Consider the following 16,548-nt stretch of genomic DNA (forward strand, 5'->3'; position numbering starts at 1 on the left):
TATTGAAGTATAACAATAAATCCTGCCATGTGGTGGGAACTACAATATACGGCATAATAAAAGTAAATGTTATGGCACTTGACTCTGTGGCCTATAATCTCTCATTCAATCAGAACAGAGATTCTTCTATCAGCAAGAGAAAATTGGACAATTTAATTTTCTTTTCTATTCATGCACAGGCCTATGTTGGAGCTCTTCTATGTTTTCTATTATGTTACTTGAAATATGGCCGTGTAGTTTGATACAAACAATATCTCAAACTGACATCAACAACTTAGTTTTGGACCAATTGATTTCATTCTAAATTATTGCTGGCTGACAGATGCTGATAGCTGCCCACATGAGATCTGAAAAAGCCATGTTCTCTAATTTAATATTACAATAATTTTAAATTACAGCTTTATTAAGAGGAAACACAGATTTATTTATAGCTAACACTGACGGTTTCCAATGACTTTCAGGACTATATTATGCTATTCACTGCAACCCACATTTGGACAGCTTCAATTGTCTAAAGCACTAACAAAACATTCGGGTACAAATAACTTCCTCCTTGATTCAAAGCAATGAACAAATGCTACAAAAGCAGCCCAAGAGAGCCACCCGCTCTACAGTGCCCTTTTTTCCTTGGTGGATCTACCTACAAAGAACATTTCTGCTGCTGAGCCTAAAGACATTCTGCTTAAAATTTGCTCCGCCTCTGGTCTCTGAGATGTTGCAAAATCTCACTTTTTTCCCTTAAAAATGGACTTCGCTAGGGTTTGATCTTGAGCCCTAAATTCATCTTCCCTTTTTATTCTTTCTTTCCTTTTATTTTTTTTTTGTACCAGGGATTGAACCCAGGGGTGCTTAAACACTGAGCTACATCCCTAGCCCTTTTTATATTTTGTTTTGAGACAGGGTCTCGTTAAGTTTCTTAGGGCCTCACTAAATTGCTGAGGTTAGCTTTGAACTCACAATCCTCCTGCCTCAGCCTCCCAAACTACTGGGATTACAGGTGTGCACTGCTATGCGCAGCTTCATCACCTCCCCCCTTTTTTTTTGGTACCGGGGATTAAACCCAGGGACACTCGACCACTGAGCCACATCCCCAGCCCTATTTTGTATTTTATTTAGAGACAGGGTCTCACTGAGTTGCTTAGTGCCTCGCTATTGCTGAGGCTGGCTTTGAACTCCTCCTGCCTCAGTCTCCCCAGCCGCTAGGATTACAGGCATGCGCCACTGCGCCTGGCTTCATCTTCACCTTTCCTATGGTAAAGATTATCTTCTTCCTGACCCAGCAGCCACTTCTAAGCAAACAAAGTTAATGATAAGCATTTCTACTATGTGTGGTTTTTTTTTTTTTTTTTTGGCAGCCCAACAAGTGATTTGCAGAATTCTGGAAGACAAGACAAATACAGGTAAGGAAGTAGAAGCTCAGAGAATCTGTAAATTAGAGAAGGCCATCTAGCCTGGAAATTGAAGATTCAATACTCAAACCCAGGTCTGCAGATGCCAATTCTGCAATGTTTGCTCTTGCCACAGCTTCCAGGGAACTCCTAATCTCTATCTGCAATCCCTGCCAGTCTCTGGAGCCCCAGACCTCTATTTTCAGACTCCATCCAGCACTGATATGGGGATGTCTGTCCAAATCTCAAAGTAAACATGCTTAACTAAATCCATCAAATGCCCCCCTCCCAAACCAGCATCTTTTGCTGACATGCTCATTTCCACTCAGGTCATTGTTACCCCAGTCATTCAACCCTAAAAACCTCACAGCTAACCTATCATTCTCTCTTCCTCCCTGCTCCCACTTCCAAGTTGTTATTAAGGTCTAGCAATAATTCTCCTGTATTTCTGCTTTTACATCCTTTCTTTTGTCCCCAATCCTTTTGTGAGCAGTTTAATCTTGGCTCTATCTCTCACCTCAACTATCAAAAAACCTGACTCCCTGACACCTACCTTTCTTTCCTCTAATTGGTCCCGCAAAGCTCTCTATCCTAATTTTTAGATGTGATCATGTCACACTTCAGTGTCAGCCATCAATGGCGCCCACTACAAAATAAACCACAAATCTATCCCCTATAAACACTATCTGGCTCCCACTTATATTTCCAGGTCAACTCTCCTCCTTCCCAGGACAAACACTACTGCAGCCAGGCTGGTTTACACATAACTGTCAACATTTCCCATGTGACTTCCCTGCCCACCTTCTCCCCTGCCTAATAAAAATCCAATTTCAAGGAATGGATAAGTCCATCCTCTTTTATGGAGCCTATCCAAGCACACCAGTACTGGGGAACATGCTTTCTGTTGATCAGCTTACTTTCTACCACCCAGTCATCATTTGCTACTTTAAGGGCTCAAGTAGATCTAATGCCAATAGAAGGCAGGGTCTATATGAGGGCCTCAGTACCCAGGCAGCCTTGCATTTAAGTAGGAGGTACTCAAGTATTTATTGGTTGATTATATAGTTTCCAATTATCATTTTGTGTGATGCAAATAATACACACACACACACACACACACACACACATACATAAATTAAGTGGTTAATTTGAGGTATTATAGTCTTTGGGAACTAATGTTTTCTTGGCAAAAATGAAAGAACCAAACCTCAGCATCATTTTTCTGAATTCCCAAATACATACATCTGGTGCTTAGTTTTCACAGTATGAAAAGCTTCTATAGATTTACCCTTCCCACATCAATGCATCCAACATTTCCAAACTAGCTGGTTAGACTGGAAAATATACTATTCATGTTTGACGCTAGCCTTGTTAGGTATCTCCAAACCCAAAGGAAAAAAAGGGTCAATGCTCCTCACAAGAAAGACATATGGCTCCGTATACTCTAGAGGTAGAATACCTCCCTTCCTGTGTTACGCCCCACCTGACCTTCACCAATGCCCCACCTGACCTTCCAGCATCATCTGTGTTGGCCACTCAACATTTAGAAACAGTTCAGCAGTTGGCTGAACTTTGCCCACCAGTCACTCTGAAGCCCAAACACTGACCCCAGTGGTAGAACTGGAACTTAATTTGGCTCACTTTGATGATTCTCTTTCATTCACAGATGATCACTGCTCTGCTTCTCCCTGTCTTTTCACCAGATCAAATGCTATAGCAGGCCAGAGTTCCTGCTGTTATTGCATCAGCCCAAGCTGTAAGGTTATGCTGTCTGACTGGGCTTCTCAAAGGCTAGCTGAGGATGTCAACCAGCTTTTGGAAACAGGGCAAATACTTTTGGTATTTACAGTCATGACCACACATCTACCCGCAAGCCTTCAAGAGGTCAGGCCAGAGATTGCAGGTCAGCAGTTTGCAAAGATGCAATTCTATTAGCAGATTCATAAGAAAACAGCACCCAAAAAGGGGATGAAAACCAGGCAAGGAGAACATTCACGTCAAGCATTCTAGTGCTCTTATAAGGCCTGCCAACTGGTGAACTGTTTCTAAATATTGAGTGGCCAACACAGATGATGCTGGAAATGTATATTCCATGAAAAATCAATCCCCGATAGTGACTGCCAGAGGCTGGGGATGGGGTGTGTGTAGGAGGGAGGTGGTTGTGGCCAGAAAAGAGCAATGTGAGGAATCCCAGCGGTGATATACTAAGCCACACATATGAAAAAAACTGTGGCAAACTCAACATACACACACAGTTATTAGCAAAACAGGGCAATGTGAGTAAAATTGGCAGATTGCATCAACATCAATGACCTGTTGCAATATTATGCTATAGTTCTGGAAGATATTACAATGCAGAGTTGGGACTGGGTAAAGGAAATATAGAGTACTACCATTTCTTACATGTCTGAATCTATAATTACCTCACAACATAAAGTCAAATTAAAATAAGGTAAAGTTCAAAATGTAGCCCTGTACAATATACAGAATATGAAAGAATGCTGACTTATGACCACAGTAGTTACAAATAAAAGATGTAAAGCTAAAAAAGTTTGATCCCTGAATCTGGATTTCCTAACAGAGCTATCATTCAGGTGAGACCACTAAGAGCCTCATATCTACCCAAGGATACCCCCAAATGAACCTCTGACTTATGTTTACCCAGAGAGATTTTAGCCCCCTTCCTGTTAATCACATGGTGGTATCCTGTCCTTGAGAAAACTCAGTAGTATAGGAGACCAACTGGCAATTACCATACCAAAGCTCATTTTAAACTCAGAGTCCAAATACTTAGTGCTGGATCTACAATGATCTCTGCCATTTTGTATTTGCACCCATTTACTCTATGCTAAATACACATATCACTGGAAAAATGTGCTCATGCCCACTTTCACAAAAAGGTTTATTCATCATTTCTTTTCATTAGACTTTGCAAGGAGTTTCTGCTAAGGCCAGAAAGGGTAAAAATCCTAGGTACTCTGTTTTCATGCAGAAGGTACCATCCCTTCCCTTCTTTACAAAACTGTGACATCTAAAGCCAAGCAAGGGCTGGCAGCCTGGCATTTCAATTATCATGTTAGTTCTCATCACACTGCTTGAAGGGGGAAACAAGGAACTGTAATTCCTTTCCAACTCTGCAATGAAAGAAGAACAATGTCTTTACTCACCAATGTCATTGCTGCGATCCGAGAGATCCTTGTCCAGGATGCTGGCTAGCGTACTGCCTGTCAATTCAATCTTTGGACCGTCGCCCCTACGTTAAAAACACAAGTCCAGACATTTAATAATCGGTATGTGTTCTCGTCATTCTGTGAGCTTTCTTGCTGGATACATGTTAAGGAGGGTGCTGTGCATGGGGCAAGTGGCACTGTTGCCTGTGACGGAGCCACAGGGAGCCAATGAGCTGTCCAGCCACATGGGCCGTGGTACAATCTGGGAATGGACTGGATAACCCCCTCTCCTGCACATAGACTTGAAGATGGCTGTTTTAATGACTGCTCCCCAACGCACCTTCAGCCACAAACCCTCCCTCTGGATACACAGGGTACAACAGAGGCCCGCTCCCGCCCCATGGCCAAATAAGCACTGGCAAACTGGGAGCTTCCCTTTTAAGGAACATGGAATTTAGCCAATGCTGCTTGTCAAAGGTCAGCTACTTTTAACCTTGAAGAAAAGGTTCTCTGGCCTGAGGCTGAGGCACCAGCCAGGCTGTTGACAGGCACAAGGTGTCGAGTTGAGATCTGGCAGCCTGAAAGCTGGCATCAGGGCATAAGTCTGTAAAATTAGATGGCTCCTGGGTGGGTGCTCCTGTGCCCATCAGGACACGAGTGATTTCCTGTATCTGGGCTGGAAGCAGCACATGTTTGGGATGGGAACAGGCTTTCAAGACAATGAGAAAGAAACCCAGCTTCCTCATACACTAGCACAAGGTTCTTCCAAATTCCTCTAAAAGGGCAGTTCTTTGGCCCTCTCAGGGAGATGAGCCCTGAAAAAGATTATCCAAGGGCTGTGATGGCAGTGAAACAGGAAAAGATTCTTGCCCATAAAATGAGAAGGAGAAGCCGAGCAGTTGTTCCCAAGAAAGCAACAGAAATAGTCCATCTCATAGCTCCTGAAGGTCACGCCTGAAGCTCAACTACACAAGGAGGAACAATCACTCAACAAGCACTTGACAAATACCTACTGTGCTGGGGGTTTGGAGAGGGCCAAGTCAGGTGGTACCTACTCTGGAAAGGAGCATGGTCTAAATGGGAGAGACAGACAAACAACCACAAGCCCATATGGTATAGGCATGCACAATACAGATATGCCACAGTCCTGGGTTTGTTCAGAGGATCTGTATGGCCCCAGATAGAGGGCATACAAAAGAGACAGCATTATAGCTGGGCCTTGGAGAAAAAGGGAAAGAGGACATATTTGTAAAAGGCATAACTGAGCAGGGACTCAAAGGTAGATGAGGGTACACTTGTGCCCAGGGGTCCTTAGAAGCAAGAGGAAAAAAGCTGGCAAGGTTGGAGAGGGCCAGGCTGTGCTGGGTGGGTGTGATAGAGTCTGGTGTGTCTGGTATGTCCTGGTGTATCTGGTGAGTCCTGGAAGTAGTGGGTGGTGGAGGGAAGGCTGCAGCAGAAGACCTGTAAATCTGGAGGGCAAGGAGGGTGGTGGGAGCAGGGCTGGGCCCAAGGGCATGGTCTCTATTAAGAGCAATATCACCGGAATACTATTCAATGAGTGTGCACTATGGGACTTACTGGGCCTTTCAGAGCTAGGTTGAAATACAAGTTTAGGCAGAGAATGATCTACTGAACTTGAAAAGGAGAAATAACCTGAGCTTCATAAAAGGACCTTTGTTTCTTGCCTCACCCAATTTCCTTTGACTGTGGAGCCCCCCCAAAATGGTTCTGTTGCAGGCTCTTTCTTCATTCCCCTGGCCACTACAGCTCAGGGCCACTGAATCAAAGAGATCCTGAGCCAACTGAAGGGGTAGGAAGGAGAAATACATTTCAATGCATTTTATTGTCAGGGCTCTGGCATCCAGTAATTTGAAGGTCCAGTCAATCCCCTATATGAGTGTGTTCTGCATCTATGGATTCAACCAATCTAAGACTGTATAACTCAACAGCAATAAAACAAATAATCTGATTTTTTAAATGAATGAATGAACGACCTGAATAGAGATTTCTCAAAAGAGGAAAAATGACCAACAGGCTTATGAGAAAGATATTCAGCATCATTAATTGTTAGGGAAATGCAAATCAAAACCATAATATCTCATCCTATCTCAGTTAGAATGGCTATTATCAAAAAGACAAAAAATAAGAAATGCTGGCATAAACATGGAGAAAGAGGAACTGTCATATACTATTGATGGGAATGTAAATTAGTGCAGTCACCATGGAAAACAGTACGGAGGTTTCTCAAAAAACTAGAAGTAGAACTATCATATATACAGCCAAGTGTAATGAAACTGGTATGTCAAAGAGACATCTGTATTTGCATGTCTATTGAAACACTATTCATAATCAAGATATGTAATCAACCTTTGTGCCCATTGATGGATGAATATATAAAGTATATGTGGTAAACACACACACACACACACACACACACACTTGTACACAATGGAGTATTATTCAATCATAAGAGGAATGAAATTCTGTTTTCCAGCCTGCAAAGGGTGTGGTGGGGTCAGAGGTGGGAAGAGGAGGATTAACAGAGTACAGGAGTGCAGTTAGATAAGAGGAATTACTTCTAATGTCTTTTTTTGTGTGTGTTGGGGATTGAACCCAGGGGCACTCAACCACTGAGCCACATCCCCAGCACCACCCCCCCTTTTTTTTTTAAGATACTGGAGTTTGAACTCAGGGGCACTCAACCACCGAACCACATTCCCTAGCCCTATTTTGGATTTCATTTAGAGACAGGGTCTCACTGAGTTACTTAGAGCCTCACCATTGCTGAGACTGGCTTTGAACTTGAGATCCTCCTGCCTCGACCTCCTGAGCAGCTGAGATTATAGGCGTGTGCTACCATTCTTGGCTCCCAGTTCATTTTTATATTCTATTTAGAGGATCTCACTGAGTTGCTTAGGGCCTTGCTAAGTTGCTGAAGCTGGCTTTGAACTCGCAATCTTCTTGCCTTAGCCTCCCAAGCCTCTGAGATTATAGGCATGCACCACTGCACCCAGAACTTCTAATGTTCTATAGCATAGTAGGATAACTAAAGTTGACAGAAATTAATTGAATGTTTCAAAATAGCTAATAGATTTTTAATGCTTTCAACACAAAAAATTGATAAATGCCTGAGGTGGTAGATATGCCAATTACTGTGATCTGATCATTACACCTTTTATATGTGTATTGAAATATTGCACTGCACCCCATAAATATATAAAATTATGACTTGTCAATTAAAAACAAAAATATTGAAAAAAGAAAAAATATTCAGTATAAAATTGCATCTGTATTGAACACAAACTTTTTTGTCTTATTCATTATTCCTTAAACAACACAATTTAACACCTATTTTCATGGAATTTACATTATATCAGTTATTATAAATAATCTAGATATGATTTAAAGTACAAAAGAGGATATACATAGGTTAAATGGAAATAGAATACCATTTTATATAAGTGACTTAAGCATCCAAGAATTTTGGTATCCTTGGAGGGGGTTCTTAGAAATGATCCCCCCACAGGTACTCAGGGATAAAATATTTTTAAAATGCAGAATTATTAGTAGGAAAGGATCATTATCATTTTAAAATGTCTTTCTTTCCCCAAATAGAATAGAATAATTTCTTGAGAGTCCTTAAATATTATTATCTGTTAGCCACAGGGCTTGATGGATTTGGTGGTTTCATCCTCCCAACTCACAGACTCAACTCAAGTTATACTCACAGCTAGACAGTCCTAACCATTTTGGAACACACCAAGAACCAGAACTTACACATATCCTGCCTGGAGAGAAAGGTCATTCAGGCAGTGGGACTAGTTAATTCCACTAGGCTGGGTTTGTTGTTGTTGTTGTTGTTTTCCTTGTTTGTGTTTGTTTTTTGCTTGCTTTATCTGGTCAAGAGGAAAAATGGTTTGAGGTGACATCCTGGTGGGAGGCTCAGCAGTAAATAAGAGGGACTATCGGAGAGAAGGAATTTTGCTCCTACGTTAATCACATACATCTCAGAACAACGCAGCTGCTTCTGAACGTGTGGTTTAGTTGTGTATTCTGGTAACCATGGATCTTGAAAAAGCTGTGTTTCTCTTTGATTTGACAGCTGAAACCTTCCAGTCCAACATGAGCCTGTCTTGAGGGGTTGTTGGAAGACTCTGTTATGTATTACTGTGCTCATCATATCTTGGATTTTATTACTTTTCTGCCCTTATTTCCCTTTTACTGTCACTCTCAACTATTTTGTTCTTTTATATGTATTTGTTTTTCTTTGGGATCTGGCTTTTAATTTATTTTCAAATATTATTTTATTTAACTGACAACAATCATACATATTTATGGTATACAATGTGACGTTTCAATACACACATGTTGTAGAATGATCAATCACACTAATTAGCATATCCATCACCTCAACTGTTTATCATCTTTTTGTGGTGAGAACATTTATAATCCTTTCTTTAGCTGTTCTGATATTGCAACACATTATTATTAATTTTAGTCACCATGCTGTGTAATTGATTACTAGAATTTATTCTTCCTCCCTGACTGAAACTTGTGCCTATTGACCAATGTCTCCTCTTTCCCTGTCTACCTGCCCTCTCTACCAGCCACTGGTAACTGTCATTCTACTCTCTATTTCTGAGTTTGACTTTTTTAGATTCCATATATGAGATCTATGTACCTAGTGATCTTCTTCACTTAATCTTCAGAAGTGGGCTTTGTCATTTATCCCCTACCAGTTCAATGCTTTGTACATGTAGGTATGCCAAAAACGTTCCTGTAAATGAATAGGCAGACATTATGATCTGTCTGGACCTTGTATACCTTAGACAATAACCTGTGGATAAGTTGCATTCTGGGTTTTTTTTTTTTTTTTGTTATCAGGGATTGAACCCAGGGGTACTTGACCACCGAGCCACATCCCCAGCCCTTTTTTATATTTTATTTAGAGACAAGGTCTCACTGAGTTGCTTAGAGCCTTACTAAATTGCTGAGGCTGGCTTTGAACTTCAACTTGTGATTCTTCTGCTTCAGCCTCCCAAGCCATTGGGATTATAGGCATGTGCCATCAGGTCCAGGTGCATTCTTGATTTCCTAACCTATCTTAGTTCTTCTAGGCTGACAAAACACTGTAAACTGGGCTGGGAATACAACTCAGTTGGTAGAGTATTTACCTAGTATGCACAAAGCTCTGGGGTCAATCCCCAGCACCACCAAAAACAACAAACCACTGTAAACTGGTAGCTTGGCTTATAAACAAACATTTATTGCTCTCAGTTCTGAGCCTAGAAGACCAACATGAAGGTGTTGGCAGATTCAGGGTTTGGTGAGGGCTGCTCCCTGATTCATAGATGGTATCTTTTCACCCCATCCTCAAGTGGTAAAAGCTGAAAGGTTTCTTATAAGGGCACTAATGCCATTTGTAAGGGCTCTACCTTTGTGACCTAATCACCTTCTAAAGGTCCCACCTCCTAATGCAACACCCTGGGGGTTAGGATCTCAATAGGTGAATTGGAGGATGACAGGCATTCAGACCACAGCACCTTCATTCTCAAATCACTTCTCACACTTGAGTAACGTATCAACACTTTTTAAATGAAAAACAAATTCTTGGAGATCCCCTAGATTATGTCTGTTATTGGTTGAATTGTGTCCTCTCCAAAATCAAATGTTGAAGCCCTAACCCCCCCAATACCTCAGAATGTGACTGCATTTGGAGACAGGGCCTTTAAGTTAAAATGTGGTCCTTAGGGTGAGCCATAAACTAATTAGTGTTTTTATAAGAGGAGGAGTTTGGATACACAGAGAAAAGACCCTGTGAGGACCCAGAGGGAAGGCAGCCACCTGTAAGCCAAGAAGAGAGGCCTCAAAAGAAACCAATCCTGCTGACACCTTGATCTTAGTGTGATCTTGTGCTTACAACCATGAGAAAATAAATTTCTGCTGTGTAAGCCACCCAGTCTGTGGTATTTTGTTATGGTAGCCTAAGCAAATAACAACTCTGAGAACTCCAAAGAAAGTAAAAAAAAAAAAAATCTGGATTGTGGCTGTCAATGGACAACTATTGCTATACGGGCATTTTGTCTTTACAACTATTAGAATTATAAAGAACATAGTGTAAATGTAAAACTAAACTGTAAACTGATTATAGCTACTAGAGGCTCGATCCCAAATTTGGGGAGTGCTGTTCTGGTGGTACTGAATAAAAAGGAAAAGTCATTGTACTAGAAGTTGGCCAAAGTGGCTGCTCTTCAATTGGCATTTGGTGTGTCCTGGGTGAGCCAGGGAAGAGTTTCATATCTCTGGGATTAGCCTGCAGGCTCTGTACAGATGGTCTGATATCCTGAACCATGAAGGACCACCCTGAAGAAAAAAGAACTAATCATCCCCTAGTGACTCCTCCCCAGATTCTAAAGCACCAGCCACATTCTGACAGGAAAGAGATTGAGATCTTGCTCATATATAACTGAGCCCTTATCCGTCATGCCAAGAGCCAGACACAAGCTTCAGTGGAAATGATCTATGTAGGGCCAGAAGCTAGCCTATTTTGAAAACACAGTAGGTGTAGTTTAAAAAAGGTTCTGATCCTTCCAAGTAGGGGAGCTGCAGCTGGTGTTTTGACAGTGCTCAGACTGTGGGTGTGTAAGCATTTTACAATGTCTATTTGTAAATGCCTTTCACTGTATTTATAGCCTCTTTACAACAATGCTAATGAACTTCAGTTCTAAAAAATACCAGAATTTCTGAAATTCACAGAAGCACATGTCTGGAGTGGCTGCCATCCAATGAGGATACAGCCCCCCCATAGTGCCCATTCTCCCCCAGTCTGCCCAACACAAGGGTTCTTTTTGGCAAAACAGGGTGTTGTTGAACTCCAAGAAAGAGGAAAAAGCCCATCCTTCTATCATTTACCAGTTCCTATAAGTGTTTTTGTTTGATGGGTTTTATGGTCACAGCTGTTAAATAAAAGAACATAGTAGAAGGCTGGCAATACCTAGCACCATCTATCCAAAGGCTTCAGAACAAAGTTATCCTGGCTCATTTCTGATTTTGAAATTAAAATAAAGCTATTTTGTATATTTTTCTTAGCAGCTTTAGTTACAGACACTTAAAACACGTGGCTTGAATAGACAACTCGCAGCTAAGAGTCTCCTTACTTTTCTGTACAGGGAGGCTAAATTGCAGAGAAGGGACTGAACAGTTGAGGGAACTGAGGAAGGAAAAGTACAACCCATGGATATAACAACAGCAGCTACTGCTTGCTGAATGTTTACCATATGTCAGGCACTAGAAGAGCATCCTTCAGGTATTAAGTATTCCATCCTCACTACCACCCCTGGAAGTATCCACTATATCCCGAACCCCTTCAGGGGTGGGTTCCTCACTGGAATGCTGTCACTGGGTGGCTTCCAGCTACTGGCCCCTCCAGGGACTCTCTCAACTATAGAGAGCCTCCTTGTAGGGCAGCTCACACCCTACCGTATAAAAGTCTCAGCAATTTCAGCACAATGTGGGACAATTCAGATGGACCATTTTAGTTCCAAAGCTCCTTTTGGATTTGGCAGATGCTTTTTGAGCAAGTATCACAATTTGACTTCTCCCTCTGCCCAATCATGTTTCCTTCTCCCTTACATGGGTATGGAATCCTAAAACAAATCTTCATATTCTGCTGGCTCTGGGTCTGCTTCCTGGGGAACTGTACCTGTGACATCCAGATTTTCATTTTATAGGAAAGACAACTGTCAGGAAGGTTAAGTCACTTGGCAATAAGGGTTGAGCCTAAGTCTAATTGCACAGCCAAGGCTGCTGACCACTTCTTGAAGCTGCTGTATTAATCAGCCTCCTGGTCTTCCAGGCTAAGGATATGGCCATGGGGACAGTGAGTCAACAATGATGCCAGGCAGCCTGTGTCACCTCAGTTCACTGCCAGCTGGGTAAATTATCTTTGCTCCCCGAGTTAAGAAGTCCTAATAATAAACAAAAATCATGCATCCAGAGGGGCCTGTTCTTCCCACTTAGATCTGAGACCCAAGATGGGGCTTGCATACTGATGGGAATGTGGAAGATGCAGTGTGTATCCCTTGAGAATGTGAACTCAGCCAGTGGCATGGCCCAATTTAGCCCAAGTTGGGACAGTTAAGCCAAGACATGTGGCATGGAAAAGGTGTTGAAGTATGCAAGAAGCCAAGGCAAGCAAGCAAACAAATTTGCTGCAGCACAAACAGCAGCAGCAACAACAAATCCTACAAAGGATCCACAAACCTTCTGAAGGTGAGTAGAGGAGATGGCAGAAAGAATGGCTCCACCCTTCTCACTGAATAAGATTCCAAGTCCATATGGTAACTCTTTTCTGCAGTTCCTCTTTCCCTGAAAAGGATGTACTACCATAATGCAAATGTTTAGGCTTTAACTGCCTAAAACATTTTATGGAGGAGGGGAAGAAGTTGGAAAAAAAGGAAAAGAAATAGAAAAGCCCCATTGTCTATCTGCAGGCAACCACTGTCGCACATGCTATGCATCCACTAACTTTTTACCACTTCTCATCCTCCCCAGGAGCTGTTCACTCATATAGACAATGGCAGAGATCAAATGTCAGACCACAGAGAAACCACCTGAATCACCCTGTCTTCTTTCTCTCTTCCACTCAGCAAACTTACTTATCACCCTATTCTAATGTAAAGTCAGGAGGAATCACTGCTCACCTCCAAGGTCTCAGTCCAATAATGAACCTGAAGATTTACAGTCAATGCAAGTGAGCACTCCTCTTTGCTGCCCTCTCTGGAATATCAGACCTCGGCTCCATGAAGCTGGGCAGAGCCCTACCCAGATCAAGCCCCACTCTGTTACAGGCAAGGGTCCTATGCTCGGTGGAGGGAAGGGATGTGCCCAGGGCTATGAGCTGATTGGTGGCAGAGCTGAAACCAGATGGAAGGTTTCTGATGCCCAAGCCAATCTTTCCCCACTATACTTGGGATGGCAATAATAAAGACAAGCATCCACATGCACATGTTCTGTGCTCCAAGAGATTTTTTTTCCTCTCAAAATAACAACTACAAGAGGCTTTGGACCATCTGTGAAGACAGCAGATGTGAAGTCAGTCTTTCAGAAGCGTTCTGCCCCGGGATGCATGTGACTTTTGTGGAGGTTGGATCTTTCCATCAGGAAAGAACAAAATAGGAGCAGCAGGAACTCCAGTTTTCTTTACTCATCAGATGGAGGGCCTCCCTCCCCTTTCCCAGAAATATAGATCCAAAGCCCCTGCTGAGATCTGTGGAGTCCCTATGTGCCCATCTGGTGGCCAAAAATGTCTCCAGGCATCAAAAGCACTTTGGGATTGCAAAAGCGGTCCCACTTAAGTTGGGACAACCTGAGTGAGGCCAGAGGCACAAGAAACAGGAATCAGTGGTTTTCCTGGCAGCTGTCCCTTTGCATTGCATGTCCTTGTCCAGAGGAGCACAAACAAGCTCTCTATTTATAGATGGTGAAGACATGTTGGAAGGTGATGGGCATTGCTCACTCAATTCCTCTCCAAATTTCTGTTCTTTATGTACACTCTTTAAGTATACATGGAAGAAGGCTTCCCTCCAGAGCCCATGCAGGGCACAACAAGCCCCATTAACCCTCTAAGGCAAAAAGAGGATGCTGTCTGTAGACCTCATCTGCAATGCCTCAGCTTGGAAGCTCGAAGAGGTTCAAAGGGCTTTAAAGAGGCTGAGCCCAACTCCTGACCTGTGTCTGGACAAAGAAGAACCTATCATTTTACAACTCTGAAAACAGTTTGTGGGTTGCAGCTTGGAGAAAGAGTATTTAGAGAAATAGTCCATGAAAGAAGTGTGACAGAAATCAAATGGTACTGTGCTGTGTGGGTGTCAAGGTGTTAATACTTCCTAGTGTTTCACTGCCTCATTATGGTCATCAGTAGCAGGAAAATCAATGTCACTCATGGCTAAATCCTGTCAATACTGTCGGTTCTTTTTGCAACAAATAGGATTCAGTCTACATGTGGGTAGAAAGAAAGAAGATTATACATACAAATAAAATCATGTCAGTAAGTAATATAGAAAACCCTAAAATATTAAAAGGTGCTTCCCCCAACCTTTTGGGATTTCTGTGCTCCATAATTCAACTCCCCTCCCTCAGGTCCCAGCCTCCCCAGAGTGCCAAACCTGTTGCTGCTTCTAGGGGTGGCTGCTCCTGATATGCTGTCTGGTATCTATATCTCTACTCTCTTGGGGCTCCAGAGCATGACCCGCTTGCCATTGTGTTGGAACCCCTCTTCCATCAAAGTTATCCGCTGAGCTCTTTCAAAGGAGATAAAAAGGAGCAAGGTAGCCTTCCAGTGTCATTAAAAAAATTTTTTTATTAGTTGTTCATGGACCTTTATTTATTTATATGTGGTGCTGAGAATTGAACCCAGTGCCTTGCACATGCTAGGCAAGTGCTCTGCCACTGAGCCACAACCCCAGCCCCTCCAGTGTCATTTTGCAGAGGGGGAAACAGACTCAAGGAAGTGAGCACCTTGCCCAAGGTCAAAGGCTATGTAAGAAGAAGTGTAGGGTTTCTATCCTGTTGTGCCAGGCTCCAAAGCCCAAGCAAGCAGTGGGTGGGCAGGAGCTATGTCTGGCCTGGCCAAGTGACTTTTCCATCTCTTAGAAGGGGACTTGGCCAAATGTAGGCATTTGACGAATATCTGAAATAAATGAACTAAAAACATAAAAACACACAGAGAAAGCTTTTCTTATCACTGAATTCACATCAAGCATCTATTTTCTGTTCTTTTGTCCAGTTAATTTCTTACAAGGTAAGTTCGCAGATGCTTGGCTTCATGCCAACTTTTCAACTCACCCCACATGATTCGATGCATGCCCAGGCATGAGAACCACTGATCAGTTGTTGCTACACACTCTCTTCTTCTAACTTCCATGACAACCTGCTTTCCCTACCCTTCTGACAGCTTCTAATTCTTTCTCTACCCTATAAATAGTCACCTCTACTCTCCCCATCTCTTCCTCTCCATAATTTCCTAGAGTGATTGCATCCATTCCATGCTTTTACTGCCATCTATGAATCAAAGATACCCACCCTCCATAATTTCTAGCCTAGACCTCCCTCCCGAATTCTCCAAAGACATGTCTTCATTCCTGACATGTAGAAAAGGGAACACTCCAAAAAAAAAAAACCATACAAGGCATTACTAGGAATCTTTGAAAAAAAATTTGGAGCACTCTAGTAATCCAAATTCAAATGACGGCCTAAAGCGGCCAAGCACACATCTTACCTGCCAATTCAGGGAACATTTGCAAGGCTCACTCACCAGTTTTTCCTTCCCTTTTAAAATTCATCAATTGATTATTTTATACCTAAGAAGAGCAAAGGTCTATTTTATTAATGCTTTCTTTTGTGGATGCGGGAGCTATTCACCTCAGGGACATCATAACCTGGACATATATTTCCTGCTGAGTTGTAACCTTTGGTGAATAAGTAGTCAGGTTGCCTTGGTCAATCTAAAGAAAAACTTAACTCCCATACTGGTAAGATGGTCTCAAGAGAGACATCTATTAAAAAAATGTGTGAGCGTGTGTGTGTGTATGGCTAGGAACCAGGAAGTTCTGCCCTTCCCTAAGCACTTCATTGATGCTTGGCATATAAGTATCTACTTAATCTTTGTCTCAAGCTAAAATGCCTCTGAGCTCATTAGTCACTTACCTCCCTGTGTTTCTCTGAAATCAGAGAAAGCTAGTGTGGAAGTACATGCAAATGTTCCCTGAGTTGGCAGGTGAAACGTGCTCTTGGATGCTCAGGCCTTCATTTTGAGTTCGAATTATGCGATTGCTCTAAATTTCTTTTCAAAGATTCCTAGTGATGCCTTGTGTGATTTTTAAATTTTTTTAAAAGTACTTCCCTTCCTTTCTACAAAACAGGATGAAGACAGGGCTCCAGCATCACTTGGTGTGGAAAAAAATGCAACTCCATTGCACTGCACCTTCCCA

General features: G+C 42.3%; 1 protein-coding gene across 1 annotated transcript in view; it reads right to left on the bottom strand.

Moving 5' to 3' along the window:
- LOC144368123 (SH3 domain-containing kinase-binding protein 1-like) overlaps positions 1-11,364 on the bottom strand; it is a 41,754-nt gene extending 30,390 nt beyond the window's left edge. The window contains exons 1-2 of the mRNA XM_078026696.1: positions 11,294-11,364; positions 4,556-4,641 (exon numbers count right to left, since the gene is read on the bottom strand). Coding sequence (XP_077882822.1) covers positions 4,556-4,641; positions 11,294-11,364 — 157 coding nt within the window. The remainder of the gene's footprint in view (positions 1-4,555; positions 4,642-11,293) is intronic.
- Between the last annotated feature and the right edge of the window lie 5,184 nt (positions 11,365-16,548).

This window comes from Ictidomys tridecemlineatus, chromosome 2, assembly GCF_052094955.1.
Source record: "Ictidomys tridecemlineatus isolate mIctTri1 chromosome 2, mIctTri1.hap1, whole genome shotgun sequence".
NCBI lineage: Eukaryota > Metazoa > Chordata > Mammalia > Rodentia > Sciuridae > Ictidomys > Ictidomys tridecemlineatus.